The sequence below is a fragment of the Chinchilla lanigera genome, unplaced genomic scaffold (genome assembly GCF_000276665.1).
Source record: "Chinchilla lanigera isolate Chin_1 unplaced genomic scaffold, ChiLan1.0 scaffold00038, whole genome shotgun sequence".
NCBI classification, from domain to species: Eukaryota; Metazoa; Chordata; class Mammalia; order Rodentia; family Chinchillidae; genus Chinchilla; species Chinchilla lanigera.
The window spans coordinates 15,466,520-15,487,698 of NW_004955439.1; the positions used below are offsets into that span (position 1 = coordinate 15,466,520).

General features: G+C 46.2%; 1 protein-coding gene across 3 annotated transcripts in view; it reads left to right on the forward strand.

The window, feature by feature from the left end:
- Positions 1 to 20,786, forward strand: part of Rps6ka2 (ribosomal protein S6 kinase, 90kDa, polypeptide 2) — a 276,424-nt gene extending 255,638 nt beyond the window's left edge. For all 3 annotated transcript variants that reach the window (XM_013517373.1, XM_005390652.2, XM_005390650.2), the window contains 7 exons: positions 6,715 to 6,804; positions 8,556 to 8,714; positions 9,515 to 9,676; positions 13,032 to 13,108; positions 14,488 to 14,605; positions 16,539 to 16,676; positions 17,460 to 20,786. In XM_013517373.1, the coding sequence (XP_013372827.1) occupies positions 6,715 to 6,804; positions 8,556 to 8,714; positions 9,515 to 9,676; positions 13,032 to 13,108; positions 14,488 to 14,605; positions 16,539 to 16,676; positions 17,460 to 17,585 (870 nt within the window). In that variant the 3' untranslated portion in view covers positions 17,586 to 20,786. The remainder of the gene's footprint in view (positions 1 to 6,714; positions 6,805 to 8,555; positions 8,715 to 9,514; positions 9,677 to 13,031; positions 13,109 to 14,487; positions 14,606 to 16,538; positions 16,677 to 17,459) is intronic.
- Positions 20,787 to 21,179: the final 393 nt, after the last annotated feature.

Sequence of the window (21,179 nt, forward strand, 5' to 3'; positions counted from 1 at the left end):
CCCTGGAACATCATTTCCAGACTCCTGCAGACAGCAGTCTCACTCCTGCAAGCTCTGTGCACAGGCTAAGGTCTCCTCTAAAGTTCTCCAGGCTGTCCCTGTCACTGGTTTCTCCTGCCCCTGCATTGTCTTCCTACAGAGCTCATCACCTCAAGTTGTCTGGTGATTTGTGTGCTGCCTGTTTGCCTGGATATGGCCTCTAGGGAGCAGGGGCCTCTGAGACTTTTGCGATAGGCCCAACGGCTCAAGAAAGCCATGTGCCATTAGGAGCAAGCTAAGCTCTAGCAGACACATGAAGAGGCTTCTTATCATCCTTCATCTTGGCACTATTACTTGGTAGTGCCAAGGATGAGTGTTACTAGGAGCTTTACTTCAAATTTGTTTGTTTGTTTGTTTTTCTCAAGGTTACGATGAAGTTATTCAGAGCACTTCTGAGCTGAGGATCATACTGATTCTACCTAGATTACTACGTACAGGAAGCTGGTTGCTTTGGGCTATAGACATACTACTTCACTGTGCAGAGGGCAGACACCATGCTAGGTCCCTGGTGAGCACAGACCTGCCCTCAGGAAGCTCATAGTCCAGCCATTTAGGAATTGTATTGCTCACAGAACCAGAAGTTATAGCAAAAAATGGGATGTAATAAGAATCTGAAATTAAATGAAATTTTCTATGGTTTTAGCACTTTCTCTTGGTCCATTTCATCTTCAAACATGCCCAAATGGACACAGGCATGCAGACCCCTGCTTTGTATGGAGATGGACCTGCACTGTCAGCAGTGGCTGAGTTGTCTGGAGGGAACCATGCGCTTCTAGAGGAGGCAGCACACCCTTCAGCATTGTTGTTATATTGTTAAAATACCTTAAAATACCTTGCAGGGCCAATAGAATTGGATGAAAATAAAGAGAGATCCTTAAAATTGTACCCGGGCCTGTGTCACACAGTTCTTATTCCCAGTGATAGGTACGGCTGCCACACTTGACTGGAGCCAAGGCTTGCTCTCCGAGCAAGAGACACCATTTGAATCCACATCAGGCTGTGTAGAACAATGTTCCCACATCACTGCTCATTTTCATACTGTGTGTGTAACTTGTCAAGCAAAAAAGAAATGTAATTAAAACAGATGCTTGGCCTGAATACAGCTTATTTTTAGAAGGACTGATTGGCATGGAAATTTTAATTTTTTCTACAAGGGAAACATGAGAGGTCTTTCTGTATGTGATTTGTTTAAGTTAATTTTACAGGAGAAAGTATCTGTTAGATTTTTCAAGTAATTACATGCTCTCCTATCTTGCTTCAAACATAACACTGATCCTTTGACAAGTCAAAGGACGTAAATGTCCTGCAAGCCCCTGAGTTCACCCCACAGCCTCAGTCAATGCCCAGAAACATTCCCATGGTAGAGAAAGATGAGAAAGACAAGGAGAGACGCAGACACCAAAAGAGGAGCAGGGAAAGAACGTCAGTGGTAGCAAAGCCTTGTCTGTACCGGCTCTGGCCACCAGGAATAATACTGTTGTTGACCTGGGTCTGTATGTTCACCCACTGAGAAAAGTCATCATCCTGGGCCATTGATTGTTGAAGTCACAGTTGCTCCCTGGAGGTACAGACACTGACTTAGCATTTCTAAGGAGAGAGCACACACAGAGTGGGTTGCACAGCATCCACCGCCCACGGGGTGGCGTCCTTTCTGACAGGTGGCCTTCCTGCACAGCTGTTACCAGGTAGGAAAGAGAAGGTGGATGAAGTCTTCCCTTCCCTGGCCCTTCCTCCTGGCCCTCAGTATTATGGAGCATGCCCTTGGAGATGGAAGGCTGGGTCCCAATCACACACTAACAATCCCTCTCTAGGTTTCATTCCACTGTAAAGATTATAAGATAATATTATTCTCAGAATAAAGAACTTGTTCTACCAGGGCTTACTCTAATAAGAAACAAGTCTAACAATATCAATCCCAAGAAACCAGCCTCACCAAGAAGAATTTTGCTGATGGTCCAACAATGTTTCTGAACATATGCTCTAAGCCCATTTCCTGATTTCCTGGACCCGGCTGCCCCCGCTCACCGCAGCCCTGAGCTCAAGGACCAGAAGTCACACTTCATTGCCACTTGCCCTCATTCACTTTCTCAAATAACTCACCCTCCTTGGAAACAGGAAAACAAAATTAAGCAAAAAACTTTCAAGAAAAAAGTCACAGATGAAAGCAGCCAGCATTTGTGACAACATCAGGATCAAACCTGGACTAGAACAAACCTGGTCTGTGTATGGGTCCCAGCTGCTCAGACAGGGTTGAAATGACCCAGACTGGGAGAAGGCAGAAAGCAGGAAGGGCAGGGTAAGAGCCCATCCCGGTCACAGGTCTGCAGTGGGGAAGCCAGGGGTGGGGCTCTCCATTTTCCCTACACACCTCCTCCTGCTCTGCCCTGGCCTTGCCCTCTGCCTTGGGCTATTCTGCAGGTGGCAGGAATTAGTGAATGGCTGAGGCCTTTTCATCCCTATGAGGCTTTCCAGCACCCACAGTTCCTTCATGAGGGATGACTCGCAGCCTGTGGGCCTTAGAGGCAAGGCTGCCCACCCCTGGGCACAGCATCCCTTGCAAGTTCACGTCCGCTCCAGCTGCACTTCAGCAAGCCATGCCATCACAAAGCCCTCTCCGGCCGCAGTTGTGGGTAGCTGCTGATGCTTTCCCAGGGCCTTTCTACTCTGATATAATTCTGAACATTGCTGTACTCCATGGCATCAACCTGAAGGGAGGATTCAGAGACAAAAACCAAAGGTGAGGTACAGGAGCATAAGTGTGGCAGGTCACAGCCACTTGCTCCATCACCTGGGATAGTAAGCATGACTATATTTTATCACTGCCATGAAAATAACTCATTTGTATGAAGGGCTTTCTGTATGACTCCCCCTGTATGGGGTGTGAAGAGATAGATACATACCAATTCAATTGTACTGGGACTTGGGGAGATGCACAAGGCTGTCCCAGTTTCTAAAGATGAAGAAACTGAGGCATGGGAACAGTTTCTCATTTCATGCAAACATTCTGCTTCTGCGGTCTTATTGAGGTGTCACGGGAGTCGGCTGGAACATGCTGCACTACAAAGGGCCACAGCTTATCATGCCCAGGGCTTTATTGTGTTGTCCCAGCCGTCTGCACCACCATGGTGGTCCTTCACTGTCTCACATGCAGGTTGAATTTTATTATAATTTTAAAATATTTTTCAAAAGTTGGTGCAATGTTAAGGTAAATTGTTTTTTTAAACAAAATTTTATTTTGTTTTTATTTTAAAAACAAATAGTTTTTAGTACAAATTGTTTTTTAAAAGCCAATTAATTTCACATAGTTTTTAGTACAAATTAGAAATTCTCCTAACTTACAACAAAAGGACATGTAGGCATAAAATAGATACTTGGGTAAGTAGACAAATCTCTCATTCAGGATCTCAGGTGTAATAGAAACTCTTGTAATAGTTACATTGCCTTCATATGTCATTTTTTCAATAGATAGAATAGTCACATTTGGAATTCAAAAATTGTACCAAAGAATACAGCAAGGTGTCCCACTTGGGGCCCCTGGGTGTGGGTTCCCCTCCCCACAGGAAGCCAGGGTTTTTCAGGGTTATATGCGCATGCAGAAATAGAAGCGTCTACTTACATTCCTTCCCCAGGTTTAAGTCAGGTGACAGGATAGAGTGCATCTACACGGAGTCTGTCTTGACGATTGTCCCTGGCCATACAGAAAAGATTTCCTCTTTTTTGTTTATTCTGCATCCTGCTCCTTTGGGAGGAAACCAAACATTTTCATGCTAAAAATATATCACTTTATTATGAAATGGTCTTTGGGAAAAAAAATGGATCTGCTGCTGATTTTTTGCAAGTTCATGAATGTATTTTAAATTTCTCAAATTGTAAAGACAGACCCCAGGCCAGGTGAGTGGAGTTCAGGGCCCTCTCAGCCAAGTCCCTTCTGAGGACGTCAAAGACAGTCCTTTTCCCTGCTCCTTTTTGTTGCAACTATTTTGTTAATAGGCCCCCTTTTTTGTCTGTCTTTCTCTCTTTTTTGGCAGAACTGGAGTTTGAACTCAAAGCCTTCCCACTAAGTTGTATCCCCAGCACTTTTTAAATTTATTTTTTCCTATTTGTTTATTAATGCACATGTTATACAGATTAATGGATTTCATTTCTGCAGACTTGTACATGCACATAACATACTGTAACCATTTCCTTCATGATTCCCCTTGTCTCACAACTCCCGTAGTTTCACAGTGGGGAGGTGGGTCAATATGTGAAGTATATTTTGATATTTTTTTTTAAATTTTGAGACAAGGTGTTGCTAAGTTGCCCAGGCTAGCTTCAAACTTGTGATCCTCTAGCTTCAGCCTCTTAGTGTGCTAAGATTACAGGTGTGGGCTACCATATCTGGCTTCATGGACCCTTTATAAGGGTCTATACTGCAGAACAATGCCTTGTGTGCTGGCTTACCCCCAAAATAGAAGTCCCCTTTCATGGAATTAAATGTAGCTAAAGAAGTCTATGCTTAAAAGGATGCCTTACTGGCCTGCCTGTTTATCATCAAAGGCCATTCATAGGCCTCCCACAACATGGATATGACTAGATGGGACAGTCTGCTCTTCAAAACAGCCACAGGCTGGAGGACTTGGAACTTCAAGGCTTTTATAACAATGAGTGTGGGCAGTAGGGAAGGGGGCACCAAGTAACAGCAATGTGTCAAAGGCTACCACAGCCTGGAGTTCATCTAAAGAAAAGAAACTGACTTTTAAGCAAAGCTCAAAACCCAAAGCAAATCATCCCCGTATTTTAGTGGTGACATAGCTATACATTGTCCAGAGTGAAAGCTTTAAACTTAGGAGGAGGTAACACACAAGAAGAGTACACATTGCTATTAGGAAGGCATTTCTGATGAAGTGTCTTCTATCCTGGGTATTGTTTGCAACATATGCACCAACACTGTCACTTAAGTGATCCCTTAAGTGATTCCAGCTATTGTAGTAATTTTTCTCTCATTGATAAGACAAAATACCTGATGCCCAAAGGTAAGAGCTGGAAAGATTTGTTTAGCTCACAATTTGTAGAGGTTTCAGTCCATAATTTGCTGGCTCCAAGGTAGTGTGGCACATAGAGGTGCAGCAGTTCACAGGGTGGAAGAGGACAAAAGCAACAAAAGAGGAGGGAGAGAGAGAGAGGAGGAGGGGAGGAAAAGAGGAGGGGAAAGGGAAGGAGAGAGAGAGAGACCTCTTTCTGTCCCTTATGTTGTATGCAGGCTACCTGCCCTAGAGCTGATATAGCTCTCACACCCTTACTGCCAGCATTGGGATCAATTACAAAGTCTAGAAGCCCACCCACAGGACTGCATGAGGCTTTGTGGGGACATCTAGACACAAACCATGACATCAGCTCCCTTCCCACAAAGAAGGGGGACCAGGGCCTAAGTAAGAAACCTCCAGAGGTATTAGCCATCATATAGGAGCGGGGACTTCCTGTCTCAAGGCAGGCTTGGATTCATGGCATTCTGTTGTAGGAAGCCAACTATTTTCATAGGATGAAAGAATTTTATCTACTGTCCTAAGACATTGGGTACAAGTGCTGGGTGTGGAGAGGCTTGAAATGAGAAAATGCTTCTCTATATCTCAGTCTTGAGGCAAATCCAGCCTGCTCTCTATCCCTAGTGTTTCTTGCCTAGAGCTGTGAACTTCACCTCATGAAGTTGCTGGTGTGTAGCTTGCAGAAAATGCCCAAGATGCACAGTGGCTGGAAGCTCACCTAAGAAGCTCAGCCACCCATCCCAGAGCCTTTCAGGGAGTGCGAACACAGGTTATGTTCCTTGCTGGTGCCTGCAAGAGCTACCCATGCCCACCCTTTTCTACCTAGATTCATAATATCTTAGTGCTAGAATTTGAAGGTTTATACTTATGAGATTTAAATGAAAATAATTGAAAAATATGGTGAATGTTTAAATTTTTAAAAAATTATTACAGTAAAAGACTCATTGCCATTATTCTCCTTCAAAATACTACCCCTTCCCCTCACTTGGAACACATTTACCCCATCATTCTTGTCACTTTCTAAAGTAGCTCTGGAAGTTTCCCTTGGTGTCGTCAGTTGCACTATGAACGCCTCAATGTTCTGAATCAGTCAAAAATATTTACCTTTCATGGTCATTTTTACTTTAAGGAAGAGCCAGAAGTCACATGGTGCCAGATCCAGGGAATAAGGTAAATGAGGAGACAACATAATGTTTTTATAAGTCTCCCTTTCCATTAGATGGCACTCAGTGGCAGCATTCACCATATTTTTTATCACATCTAATAAAGACCATCATGAAAGAGTATTTCCAGAACTGCTTCAGAAAGTGGCAAGAATAGTGGGATAAGTGTGTCTGAAGGTGGGGGTATTATGAGAGAGATTGATGAGTATGGGTCTTTTACTGTAGGAAATTATTTTTTTCATTAAACATTCACCGTATGCCACCTCATGTAAATGTGAGTCTTGTGCTAGAGCAGAAAAAAAATGCCTGGCTCTGAATTTAGTGGTCTTGGAGAGTTTAAATGGTCTTGTTACATATGAGGCTAGAGGGTCCAGCAAGGACATGGTGAGACCACTGGGGTCTGTCGCCCTTGTTTGAAAGATGCACTGGAAACCTTTCTAAAAGCCCAGTAGCAAACCTACCCTTGTCATATGTTGTATTTGATCTAGATCATCGATAAGAGTAAAAGAGATCCCTCAGAAGAGATCGAGATCCTCCTGCGGTATGGCCAGCACCCCAACATCATCACCCTCAAAGACGTGAGTGGTCTCTGGGCAGTGTGGCCTCAGTGCCTCTGCTTTTTGTTTCTTCAGCTGACAGGAAAGCTTCCATTTATTTTGCATAAGCTCCCTGTACATGTCGAGTGTTCCTTGGGCCCACAATTGCTTGCCAAAGCCAGTTCCCACTCTGGGTACCTCTGACCCCTTGGGGCTGGTCACCCAATCTGTGAGACCTGTGTGTGTCTCTTGGATGCTCCCTACTGCTCGAGAATCACACAATGCACCAGCATAACAGAGGAGATGGCGCCTTGTGTGAATCATAACCCAGACGTGTCATGGGTTTTTACCGTAACTATAACAAAAAAGAGGCAAGGAGTCAGGGGTGAGGGGAGGCCCAGCACCAGGCCCCAACGGCTCATGCAGCTTCTTCTCAAAGCTTCTCTGGCTCTCTACTGGTCCTAGTCTCTGGCAAGAGGGGATGGAGTGGGAGTTTGCCACATGTAGCTGGTTGGGAAGTGTACAACATCCCATAAAGGCCCATGGAGAGCAGAGTTTAGGGCTAGGAAGAGAAGACAGTTTTCATCCTCTTCATGAGCCCAGAGCCTCTGAATGCCAGGGCTACCTCAGTGTCCCTTCTGGCCAGTAGTCTGTGGAGTAAGAGGGTTTTAGGTGCAGTTTACTACTGAGGGACAAAGTAAACAAGTGCCTTATGTCCAGAAAGCTTGTGTGAAGCCCTCACTGTCCCCAAGATTTACATTCATCTCCCCACTGCACACATTCAGCGCTGTTTCCAATATAAGACTGACAAGCAAAAATCAACTCATCTGAGAACTTCCTAAGCTCTCAATCCATTTCTGTTACTTTTGGGATGAGTGATTCAGTGATGGCATCCTCTTTCAGTTTTCAGAAGTAGACCAGACCGCTGGAGTTCATAAACTCAAAAATAAACATTCCAAAATTAACTTTATGCCTTTTACTAAGTTCAAAGTCAGGCACATTACTAATTTGTTCTGAAAATGCATTGATTAAATGATGATCAACGAGCTAGAAATGAGCCTATTTCAGTCCCTTGCTCTATTTTGCATGAAGTCCTTGGTGCTTGATGCCTGTAGGGTCCCCTGTGTATGGGGGCTGGGCACAAACATAGCCAAAGTTTTGCTGTGGTTGCTTTTTAATGTTGAGTGCAAGAGATTAAAGCCAGTGCTCTAAAAACTGTCTCTGCCCCTTCTCTGAGATGAAAGTGGCTTCGGTAGGGTGATCTAGCTCCAGATCTTGCTGCCTTGGCTCCTGGCACTGTCCATGGAAGTGATGTAAGGGAGAAGCAGATGCTCCCTGGAGCTGCCTAGAGATGCATGGTGCCCTCACCCGCAAGACCTGTGTAGCTGAAATATGTATCCTGACAGAATCCCCAGGTCTGTGCACACAGAAAGCTAGAAGCTTGGTTGGTCCTAGGGGACAGCACGGGCAGTGGTATGCTGCATAAGTGTTCATGCTATGAAAAGGTAGCAGCATCACCAGAGGTAGCAGCATTACCAGCATTGCTGTGAATCCCAACCACCCCATGGTGAGCCTGCTCACTTTTTTCTCACCTAGCAGGAGAGTATCAAAGCTGTTCTTTTCCCAAGTGCTACCCTGGCATGAGGCCCGTCACCTACTTGCTCTTATTCCAGGGGACACAGGTTGCAGCCTCTGTCTTCTGCCCCATCTTTCACAACAGCAGGCAGCTGGGGAGCATGGCACCAGCAACTTGCAGCCCCCTGAGGCCTGCACGTACCCTTCTTGGCTCCTAGGTGTATGATGATGGCAAGTACGTGTACCTTGTGATGGAGCTGATGCGTGGTGGGGAGCTTCTGGACCGCATCCTCCGGCAGCGGTGCTTCTCAGAGCGTGAGGCCAGCGATGTGCTGTGCACCATCACCAAGACCATGGACTACCTGCATTCCCAGGGGGTAAGGCCACAGCAGCCAGAGCAGCCTCGGGAATAGCCATAGGAGAACTGAGGCTATGGAGGTTCCAGGCAAGTCTTCTGATTGTGCTGAGTCCCTCCCAGACCATAGTCTGTCTCTTGTCCTCCCTGAGGACACAGGGAGAAAGAGTGTTCTTTGCCCTCCCTCTGAGCTGTAGCAAGACAGTTGAGACACTCTGGCCCAAGCCATTTGAAGGCATACACCCGACCCCACAATGTTCCTCTGTCTCCTCAGGAGACATCCCTTTGTGCCCTGAATAGCCACTTTGCTTTGAGGTGTCACTGGCCGTGCCATTGGACAGCCATCACTGTCCCTGTATGGTCTGCTGGAAATGCTGGTTCTTCATGGGGCACAGTCATGGTTGCTACATCTGTGTAGCCCTCTTCCTGCTCTTTACCACCATGAGTTGGCATGCCCGTAACAGCAGGCCACGTGCTGGTGCTGCCCAGCACTTGACAGTGCTTGGCATTCAGGCAGCACACGTTAAATATTTAGGTAATGAGAGCAACCTTTAGAAACCTTTTCATTCCTGCACTCACTACCTAGGTCCTTTTGTGTACCAGATCCAATAAGAAGTTCCCTCCCAAGACAGGCACTTGTTTACTTCTTTATTCACAGTCAGTCTCTACAACAGCAGGTGATGTGGACATGCTGACCTACAGCCAGCATGAGAGATGGGGTGGCCGCCCCTCTTTGCGGGACCTGCCCCTGAGCAAACAGTCCCTTCCAAGTACACTTCCCTTCTCTTCTGCTGTCATTGTGTGACACTTCCTGTCCTCCAGGTTGTACACCGGGACCTGAAGCCCAGTAACATTCTGTACATGGATGAGTCTGGAAACCCCGAATCCATCCGCATCTGTGACTTTGGCTTTGCCAAGCAGCTGCGCGCCGAGAACGGCCTGCTGATGACCCCCTGCTATACAGCAAACTTTGTGGCCCCTGAGGTGAGGTCTCTCAAGCCCTCTCTCAGAAAGATAGGCCCAGCAGGCCCAAAGAGAACTCCTGGCTGCTCTTGTGTGCAAAGTAACCAGAGGGTTGGTGTGGTGGTGTGATGGCATGGTGGGCTCCAGCAGTGTAGGAAAGATGTGAGGACCTCTTATAGACAGAAAGGAGAGCAAGCCCTCCTGGAAATCAGCTAGGCTTGCCCCTATGGTTAAATCATTTTACTTTCCTACCTGAAAAACATTTAGATGGTGACATTTTCACTTAAAATTGTCATGGTGCTGTGGACAATTTAGATCAAATCTGCGTATCTTTTACGAGTGAGACTGAGGTAACAATATGTGGGGACACAGAGCTGATGGGTTGTCTGTGATCAGACCCATCTGTTCCAGGAGGGAGACTGAAGTTATGCACTTTTCTGTACAATAGTTCCTGTTTCATGTTGCCTTCTCTAGCAGAACCACATTAACAGGCGCTGAATTTAAGAATACCAGGTTCCATAGCAACTTGCAGCTGAAAGCTCACATATGTACATAGGACCCTGTCTGCTCCTGGGCACCTCTCAAACAACCTCAGTGTGGGCATCTTGTGAAGCCCCCTTTTCAAGTTCTCTGGGGCCATTTTCCACTAGGTCCCAAGAGCACTACTGTGTGTGTGAAAATAAATTCACTTCTCTTTGTGTGAGCTGATGGTAGACAGAGGAACAGGGTGATAGGGCTGGTGCTGCTGCTGAACTGTGTGGGGTATGGAGGTTGAAGGAGACTTGACTCTTTGAATCCTTCTGATTGAAACTCTCCAAGCTGCTCCAGCCTGAATGTGGCCAAGCTACGAGTCTGAGAAAAAGGCAGCCTGCAGCTTGCAGTGGCCCAATGGCTCAGTGGAACCCATGGCCACTGGTCCCCAATAACAGTGCTCCTGTGTCCTGGGACATGCAGCTGGGGAGTGGGCTGAGAAATCATTCTTCGGGGTCATTCAAACACTTGACATACCTGTGCCCCTCTGAAAACAATTTCCACTGATTCCCTAGTTCATCAGTGTTAATATAGAAAGGATTGCTAGGAAGGAAACTAATTTTTCCTCAGCCCTTATAAGGTCTAAGTCCAAAAAATCAGACCGGCAAGAGTAACACAATTATGAATACGGCTATTTCACAGGTACATAGGAGACACCCAGAGAAGGGATGATTCTCAAAGCAGTGACTTTGAACTTGGCTTCTGTGGCCTCTTCAACACAGATCAGTGGATTCTTAGAGAAGGGGCACGGCAAGGAGAAGGACTTTGAGGCACTGGAAGTAGCAACTCATGAGAAGGCAGATAATGGCTGCTGGCAGAACCAGTCAGTGTAGCTCCTCGGGCACACGTCCAGGCAGAAGGGTCTGAAGCCATCTTGAGTGATAAACTTAGTATTCCAGATGGGGTCAAATGCCTTCCATCCCTGTGACACTGTGTCTTGCTTCCAGGCAGCAGCAGGTGCAGGAACGTCCTGCACCTGCTACTGCTTATTTACCGAAGTTCAACAGTACTCAGACGAAGAAAGGGGCACATCTGGGGAAGCATGATCTGGTGTCCCACAGTATTGAGTTTATTACTTATGAAGTGCACTGTATCGTTATATAAATGCCATTTACAAAGTACTTTTGACATTTTTTACTTCTCTCTCATATACCATAAGGGCAGAATACAAACAATTATCCCTCTTTCATAGATTCAGAAAAAACAAACAACTTGATGTGTTTACAGGGCTTTTACAGATCACTCAGCCAATGGAGTATGAAGCTAGGTCTTAGACAGTGAGCATCCAGTCATTCAGCATGTGAAAGGAAACTGAACAAAGGGATTGAAAGCAACTCTCCTAACCCTTTGTTCAACACTAAGACAATAATCTACAGGAATCTCTGAGCATTTATGCTGCCTTCCTCATTGTTATCAACTATAAATATATCAAGAGGATGCCTCAGTAATTCCTCCAAAAGTGAAACATAGAATTATCATATGATCTAGCATTTCCACTGCTAGGTATATACACAAAAGAATTAAAGCTATTTGTCCACCCCTGTTCGTAGCAGCATTAGTCACAGTAGCCAAAACAGTAGCCAAAGCAACTCAAGCCCATCAGTGGATGAATTTTTAAATAAATTTTTGATGTGTGTGTGTGTGTGTATGTAATATTATTTAGCTTTTAAAAGGAAGGAAATTCTGATATATACCACAACATGGATGAACTCTGAGGACATTACACAAGTGAAATAAGTCAATCACAAGAGGATGCCTATGGTAGTGTTATGAAACCCAGTATCAAACTGGATGGAAAACTCTCTGCACCAAGGAGTCGGAAGGCAAACAACTCTATTACGCTGGGGGCTGATGGGGCATCACTCCCAAAACATCAGCCCAGAGCCAGCTTTGGGCTTAGTTTATATAGGTTTTGCAAGCCAAAAGTACAAAAGCTTAAAAGCATGAATTTTTATTGGGTAGCTTCAATTATTCTTTGTTGCTGGTCAGAACCAGCAACAAGTTAGCAAACAGTATGTTTGGGGGTGAGAAAGCACAGGCTGTGAGCTGGGTGTGGTCAGGCTGAGCTGGGTCAGGTTATCTCTGGAGTAGTCAGTCAGGGCTGAGTGAGTTTAACAGAGGAGCTATGTGGGGGGCTGTATGATCTCATTTTGTGTCACACTACTAGTTGGTGTAGACTACTAGTTGATGGTGTCAGACTACGTTGATTTTTAAATTTTTAAAATTTCCATCACAGTAGGATTCCACTTATACAAAGTCCCTAGAGTGGTCAGATTTGTAGAGACAGAAAGAATGGTGGTTGTCCAGGCTGGGGAAGGGCGGTGGAGATTTGGCATATGACAGGGACAGAGTTTCAATCTGGGAAGATGAGAAAGGGCTGCTGTCGGACAGTGCTGACACTGTGGATGTGCTTAATGCCACAGAACTGCACACTTAGCAATGGTTAAGATTGCTGGGCATGGTGTGTCCATGTAATCCCAACAATCTGGGAGCCTGAGGCAGAAGGATTGCAAGTTCAAGCCCTGCCTGGGCAACTTAGTGACTTAGCAAGACTGTCTCAACATAAATAAAAAGGGCTGGGGATGTCATTCAGTGTGAAGGCCATGGGTTCTAACCCCACTGTGGAAAAGAAAAAGGTTACGATGGTAAGTGTGGGAAAACGTCCTCTGCCTTAAACAAAGGCACCTCCTTCTAAGTCTGCCCACCGGCCTGGCGGCAACGTGCACTCAGTGGTCTGTGAAGGGCCTGCTGCTGCCCGTCACTCTGCTGCTTGTGGTGTGGCGGGAACATGCTCTGGAGCTGAGGCCCCTACTGAAGTACTTCCCATGCCTCTCATCCCTTGTAGGTTCTGAAGCGACAAGGCTATGATGCGGCATGTGATGTCTGGAGCTTGGGAATCCTGCTGTACACCATGCTGGCAGGGTAACTGACGGTCCCAGAGGGTGGCAGGAGCAAGGACACACTCCTCAGCAGAGGGCAGGGGCTGGTCCCTCCCCAGGAAATGAATTCAGGCAAACATCACATAGATACAGCCCCAGCTGGTAAACACATTCCACCTTCCTTAGTGCCTCAGGACAACTACAGCTCAAGGATCAGAAACAAAACTTCCAGGCCTTTGCCTTCTAGTCTACATACTGCTGGTTGTGTGGACCACATCCATACCTTGGAGGTGTCCTCCTGGCCAGGAAGCATCTAGGAGCTCCAGAGTCAAAGAGCCTCTTGAAGATGGCTGTCCTCAGCAGCCCTCTGGCCTCAGGCATGTCCAGCCAGTCTCTGGTGAAGACATGGTGTATACAGCAAGAGAGCAGGTCTAGATGCCCGGTTCCTACTGAACTCTGCTTCTGCAGCTCTGAATTCTGGGCTGACCCTTTCCTCACATCAGCTTCACTTCCTTCTTCAAGTCTGGCGAGGATGTGACAGGGCTCCTTCTCCCCAGAAGAAGGTCCCCAAGGTTTTTATTAAATACTAGAGTGTACCCTAGACCATCCATGCTGTAGCCCTCACAGGAGGAAGGAGGTTGGCCTGCATGTTCAGAATTCATGATAAATTAGTAATTCATGTCCTCATCAAGGGGCTAGCTCCCAGGAGCAGGGAAGAAGTCTTTGAGGACACAATGGCAAAGGAGGTCATGGAGCTCTTCCAGTACCATACCACAGGTCACTCTGAGGTCCCTCTGACACTCACACTGCCCTAAGAGATGTGGTGGGTGCAGGGGCTGAGAGATTCCTCCTTTCGGGAATGTGCACTGAAGTGCCTTATTTCTTCTATGAATGTGGGATGAGCATCTCTCACAAGGAGGGTAGGAAGGACGGGGCTGACCTTTCTTGTGTATTTGCATGTATGACCTGCAAGTTCCTGTGAGTATATTACTCTACTCATTTTTTGATTGAGGTTCAAAGAATTAATTTGTCCAAGAACCTGGAGTTGGTAATAGATCCACCATAGGTCCCTCAGACTTTATACCTCTGGCTGTCATCCATGATGCTGCACCATCACCATGGAAATAATCACCAGGCAGAACCCTGTACCACTCTGTGATCAGTGTGACCCAAGGGGGCCTAGAAAATTCACAAGAGCTTTCCTCACCCACCTCATCAACTTCTAGCATTAATAACCAAGATTTTTTTTAAAAGTGAATATAGCATTAGGAAATACACTGTGCTTTACAATGAATCTGAGATTTAGAAAATAACAGGGGAAAGAAAACTTGCTTCCTTTATCAACGGAGTGCCAATATTAAGTGCAAACTTTATTTTATATTGTAAAATGGAAGCTTATTGCCACCAATTCTCTCACTTCAGATTTACTCCTTTTGCCAATGGACCCGATGACACACCTGAGGAGATCTTGGCAAGGATTGGCAGTGGGAAGTATGCCCTCTCTGGGGGGAATTGGGACTCCATATCTGATGCAGCAAAGGTGAGTGCACCTGCCAGCATTCTTAACTCTTGATCGTGGAGGTTTCACAATAACCATATTGTTTGTGAGGAAGCTAGAAGATACTGTCCATATAAATAGGATAGATATTCTATTCTCATGATATTTTTAAGTCTTGTGGCTAAAAAAATTATTTGCAAAGAGAAATCACATTTTCTGTTAGTATGTTAGTTAGGGTTCTACAGAAAAACACAACTAATAGGAGACATAGACACAGACAAATATAGACATAAATGTTTAGAGACAAAAAGAGAAGAACCTCTAGTCCTCCAAACTCAGGTGAAACTGTGGATAGCATGTCTTGAGGGACAGAAAGGGTACTGAGGATTGAATTCAGAGCCTTGCACATTCTAGGCAAGTGAGCTAGCACTAGCCCTACTTCCTGCCTGGAAGCATGTCTTTATCCACGTCCTGGAGGTGCTGAATGAGAATGGACTGCTTCCTGCTGTGTCATGGGTATGGGATCTTGAGCAAGTCAGTAATGTTCTCTTTGCTTCTACTTTCACGTCTGGAACTGGGAACAGTCCCACTTTCAGCAGACATTTCTTCAAGGAGGTACGGAGGTTGATGTTACCAGGTAATAAACCATATTGTCTTTCTCTTCAGAAGCAAGATGTCTTCTGAAGAAGACTTCATGTTACTTTCTAATCCCTGAGACCGAATACCTGATACCCACAGTTTAATGGAGAGGAGATTTACTTTGGTTCACAGTGTATAGAGGTAGTGGACTTGTTCCAAGGCAGGGTGGCACGGCACAGGAGTTCCCGGTATGGCAGGCAGGAAGCAGAAAGAGATCAATGGAGGAGGGAGGGATGTGCACCCTTGCAGGCCAGGCTCCCCATGCCCCACCTTTTCCCAGCATCACATTTAGCTGTAAGCACATCAGCAGATTAACTACTGATAAGTGTCACACACCCATGATCCAATCACCTCCCAAAAGCCCCACCTATGACTATATGAGGCTTTGGGGGACATTTTAGATACGAACCATAACAAAGGGTATTGTTGCAGTATATAGTATTTCTTTGTTGTGGTTTATGATGAGAAATTCTATTGACAGATTCAAATTCACACTATATACACATTCAAATTCATTTTAGTTCCTATTTAAATATGGTAGGAATACCAAAGGAAGGAGAGCAGGCTAAGGGGGAGAATGTGACTCTTGTCTTAGGTCTTTTTTCAGGGGTTCATCACTGTGAACTTCAATAACTTCATCTGCAGAACGGAGGAAGAAATACTTGCTCTGTTCACCTCAAGGCCTATATGAGGACCAGCTATAGTGCAGTGTGGAAGTACAAGGCTTTTCATGAAATACAATGCAAATGTAAAACGCTTTTGATTGAACACGTATGGCATTGTATGACCACATGCATGGGTTGTCAACATATATATACAGTATAAAGTAGAGCTCTATATTTAAACCAATTTTAGCAATTTTATTGTTGTTATACTAAAATAAGGATTACCTTGATTGGACATGAGCCACTGGCATATGATTATCTGTAAATTTGTAGACAGTCCTGATAAAAAATGATAAAAAAGAACTACATACATTGTTATTAGTTTGTATCTGTGGGACATTCATTATTTCAGCCTCCCCTAGGGTAGGCTATCATTTTTATTAAAATAATATTTTACCAACTTACCCATATCATTTAACATTTTAACATTTAATTTCCAATTGGATGTAAAATCTTTAATGAAATGTAAGCCCTCTGTGAACTGCTAACTTTGCGATCCTTAAGACAAACACCATTTACATGCCCATAAGCCTAAAAGTAATCATTTGACCCCAAAACAAGTCACCCTCAAAACAGCTATTGGGTTTCACCATAAAGACATGGAAGACCTTCTGCTAGGCATCTGTCGACCAGCCCAGCACCTTCTCCCCTGTGCCCATGACCCTCTGCAGGATGTTGTGTCCAAGATGCTCCATGTGGATCCGCAGCAGCGCCTGACAGCTATACAAGTGCTGAAGCACCCATGGATTGTCAACAGAGAGTTCCTGTCCCAGAACCAGCTAAGCAGACAAGACATTCACCTGGTGAAGGTACCAAGTGGCTGTGGGGACAGGTGGGGCCATGGAAACTGCAAGTGTTCCTTAGGTACCAACTAGCCACTTTATCACACATGTGCAGCCGCACCCAGCATTCATATTTGAGTGACAACTTCTATGCAGGGGAGAGTGGCAGGTGTGGTGGTCATGTGGTCTCAAGGTCCAGGGCCCTCAATTCTAGACCACAGGCCTGCAGACAGCCCTGTTGTGCCAGTGCTAGACAGTGAGAACAGCGTTCATTTCTCAGGCAGCTGTATTTCGGACAGGAGCCCTCTTCCGACATCCTGCAGGATGCACCATCATCTAGTTAGATATGGTCTATTCTGGATCCATCCTGAGGATTTGGAACTACTCCAGGATAAGCCTGGTCACCACATTAGTCTAGACTACTCCGAAGTGGCAAAAACTGAGGTTGATGGTCTCTGGAATTGGCCATGACTGTGTTCCTGAGGACCCATCAGGCCTCAAAACAGACCTGGCCTCCCTGTCAACAGCAAGCAGATCATATGTCCTCATCCTAGGGCTCCACACAGGTTTGCAATACCTGCCCCTCAGGCACAAGCACCTTTGGAGGCTGGTGTGAAATGGTGACTGGACGTGATGACATTAAAATGTGTGGGCCCGTTGTGTGCCCAACACTGCAGCAAACTCACCACCCTCAGGGCCCCGGTAATCCTGGGGACAGTACCTAAGGCCCTGCAGAGTCCTGTGGCTCAGGCACCCCACTCAGGAGTCACAGGGCACCACGCTCATCTTTGCCTTTCCTTTCTCCTTTAGGGCGCAATGGCAGCCACCTACTTTGCTCTAAACAGGACACCACAGGCCCCACGGCTGGAGCCCGTGCTGTCATCCAGCCTGGCGCAGCGCAGAGGCATGAAAAGACTCACGTCCACGAGGTTGTAGCAGTGAGCAGCACCCGGACGCCAGCCCCCGCTGTCCTGCCCGGTGCCCTCTCAGGCTCCTAGGCATTGGACATGGCCCCGCTCACAGGCACCAGAAGTGACCACAAGTCCAACCCAAAGGCAGAACTGGCCTTCACTGTCTCTGTGTTTCCTTCTCGGCCCCGAAGAGGGTCCCATGGTGACCCTCAGAGTCTCGCTGTGCCGAACTTGCCGCCTGCTCTCTCCTTCACTCCTGCACAAAACCAAATGAATGCAGTCTCCTCGCATCACCATGTCGGAGCCTGGGCTGCTCCCAGGGTCCTGGTCTGTCCATGTCATGGTGTGTAGTTATAGGGAGAGATTCTGTTCAGCTCTGAAGCCAGTAATGTGGTCAGACTCCCAACACGGGTGTTCTTATTACTGTAGGGAGAAGGATGTCATGAGGGGTCCTGTCAGGTGACTACAGAGCCCCTCTGAGGGGCTGGATGCATCCAGGCCTCTCAGGGTCTTGGTGTCTTGATAGCCACATGAATGGGGTGGCAGGGTCATTCAGGTTAGAGGCCTAGTCCTGCCCAAAATCATCCAAAGAGCTGTCCTCTCACCTCCAGTCGTGAGGTAGGCGCTGGCTGCTTTCTCCTTCCCTCCCCCAACCTGTGAGAGCAGAGGGCCCTGTGGGAGGTGGCCAGCTAGGTCTGTATTTCACAGCCCCATCGCACAAGGGTCTGGACGAGCCCTGCAAAGGAAAGGAGTCCAGTGGAACCAGCACCACTCTGTCTAGACTGTCCCTGGAGAGGCTCACCCGATGTCCCCAGCTCACTGATGACAGAGAGAGCAGAGCCTCTTTGGGTCTGCACATGCCTCCAAGGCCAAGGTTTTGCTGTGTTCACTCCCTTCATCATTCTGGTCTTCAGAGAAGCTATGAAGGGTGGAATGTGTTGTGTTGCCACCTCGCCCATCCCTACCTCCATAGGACTGGGGAAAGGAAGGAGACATCAATCCCAATACTCACTCATGGAGGCAGGAAGGCCAGGCATGCCATCAACAGCAGAGATGCACTTTGTAGAAGCTGTGGTTTATGTTGCGTTTTGTGTTTCTGTTGCACAGATGTGTTTTTAAATCAGCATTTCATTTACACTGGTGTGGTGTATACACATAAGTGTTACTTGTGGAGTAGAATGGTGTGAGAACCTTCTTATGTGGCAGGCTCAGCCAACCCTCAAGGACATATGTGTTCTCCAGCCTCCTTTGGGGATACTGAGGATGCCCACAGCCAGGCCTAAGCCAGGGGATCCCCGACCAGGCTGGACAGGGAATGCTGTCACCTGTGGCTCATGACCCCTGCTCCTAATACCACTGAGGAATAGCCCCCTCTATAGCCAGTGGTGACTGAGAGGCCCCTGTGGGTCACACCAGGTTTGCACTCAGAAGACCAGGGATATTTCATTTTCCCTCCATCTTGATTCACTCTAGAACCCAGTACCACACCCCCTAAGAAGTGCTGAATTCTGGAAAATAACTCATCTTGGTTTAATAGTTTTCAGATCTTAAAATATAAATTTGTTTCATAAGCTTTAATTATTCCATGAGACTATTTTTTTGAGAGAACTGCAAAAAACTAAAAGGTGAGGGACAGATTTTGTACCTGTCTTCAGAGGGCCTATTGGGCACTGCTCATATTTTCAGAGTAGAAAATGCTTTCTCCCAAGGCTAAAGTGATTTTCCCAATCACTTCAAGATTTAGGACTGAATTATTTCATTTCTTATTAGAAACCTAGGGAAAGGCGAATAGTACATAGGTCATAGATTTCATCCTCTAGAAATGTGCAAAAGTCATTTAAATCCTCTGCTTGCTACACAGGCATAGATTTTCCCGTCAGCTGCTCACAGCCTTGGCTGTAGTTGGTTGGTTCACTTCCAGCCATGAATTCTGATGCAGGGGCAAGGACCAGGGAAGTGAAGCAGAGCACATCACCGAGAAAGCAGCATTGCACAGTATCTGTGGGCTTCTACAGCCCATACACCATCTCCTTCAGTAATGCCCGCTTAACATGCCTCATGGTCTGAGCCACAAACATGCCGAAAGGATGGAGGTGACCATCGCCCAACTGTCCTTGACGTGTATGTGATGAGAGTCTGTAAAATACCTTTATTTTCCTGCCCTTCCTTAGAGAACAGTGATACTTGAAGTTCCCCGTAGAAAATCAGCATAAAGGGGTTATGGATGGAAGTCTTTTAATTCAGTTTCTAAAAGTCTTACAGGAAACAGCAGGTGATTGCAGTTTATAAGCAGTAGGGAGTGCGTGACTGTGGGTAGCATTAGTGTTTATCTCCCCATCCAGTGAACACCCCTGTCCATCACAAAAGGCTCCACATGCTTTGCACAGATGATATAGACATCTCAGGAAGTTCAGTGTCCTCCCTGCTCACAGAGAGTCATAGCCCCTTGGGATCATAAGACCATAGAATTTCTCATGAGAAAACCCAATTTCCATCCCAGGCTTCCTAACCCAGTGCTGAGTGGCCCTGTCCAGGCCCCTCCTAGGGCCATTCTGCCTATCAAACCCCCAGTTTGGGAAGAATACCCAATTCACCCCACTGGTGGGAGGGCTTTGCAGGATTCCAACCCCAAAGTCAAATGTGGGTGAGACATTAGGATTTCAATTTGATCCTAAGGTCAGATTTGTGCAAGATTTTAAACTAGCCCTGTGTGTGCTGTTTGGAATATTGTTCCTGAGTGATAGTAGTACTTAATGTTAGCCAGTATTGTGCGGTAAATGGTGTTATTTCTGAAAATGCACATGGGATTTTTACTTATGCTTTACCAATTCTATCAAGCACAGGATAAAATTTGTTTCAGGCTTCCGTCTCTGACATGTTCAGCTGCCCCACACCTTTCAGAAGTTGTAAAACTTCCAGACTGGGAGAGGATGCTACAAGTCCCTGAGTGGTAGGGAGAGGTGTACGGTGTAACTCAGGGTGGTTTCAGAGCTTAGGAGGGGACTCCACACACATCCTGGTTGCCCTGCCCCATGCGCTGCTCTGTCTGCTCCTCTGACTTGGCACTTTGTTTACAAGCTCAGCAGTTGTGTTTACAGACCATTTTCATGTTCGCGCTTTATATATTTCATGTTTGAGACGGGCGGCCACTGTACAGATATTTATTATGCTTTCCAGACTTTCGGAATAGATTTTTTTGAATAAACATGGATTTTATGAAGTGTAATATTTTTCTAATATAACAAAAACCTTTGGATTTTCTATGTTGTCACTAATAACAGTTCCAGGATAACCTCCTTATTCTTCTGTTCATCCCACTGTTTACAGGCCACTATGAGCCTCTGGTATACCACACAGCACCTCACAGAGTCCTGGACAGCCTCCCATACCTCTCCTGAGATACCTGTGTGTGTGTGTGTGCATCTCATGTGGAGATGGGCAGCACCATAATCACTGCCAGCTAAGAGCCTGCGTATGTGTTCATGTGCATATCTATGCTTGTGTGAGTTCATGCACCCATGGGTACATGATGCACAAGTGTGTGTATGAATGTGTTCACACTTGGGAGCATCATGTGCATGTGTGTGCACATGTTTGCATGTTTACACATGTGTGTAGA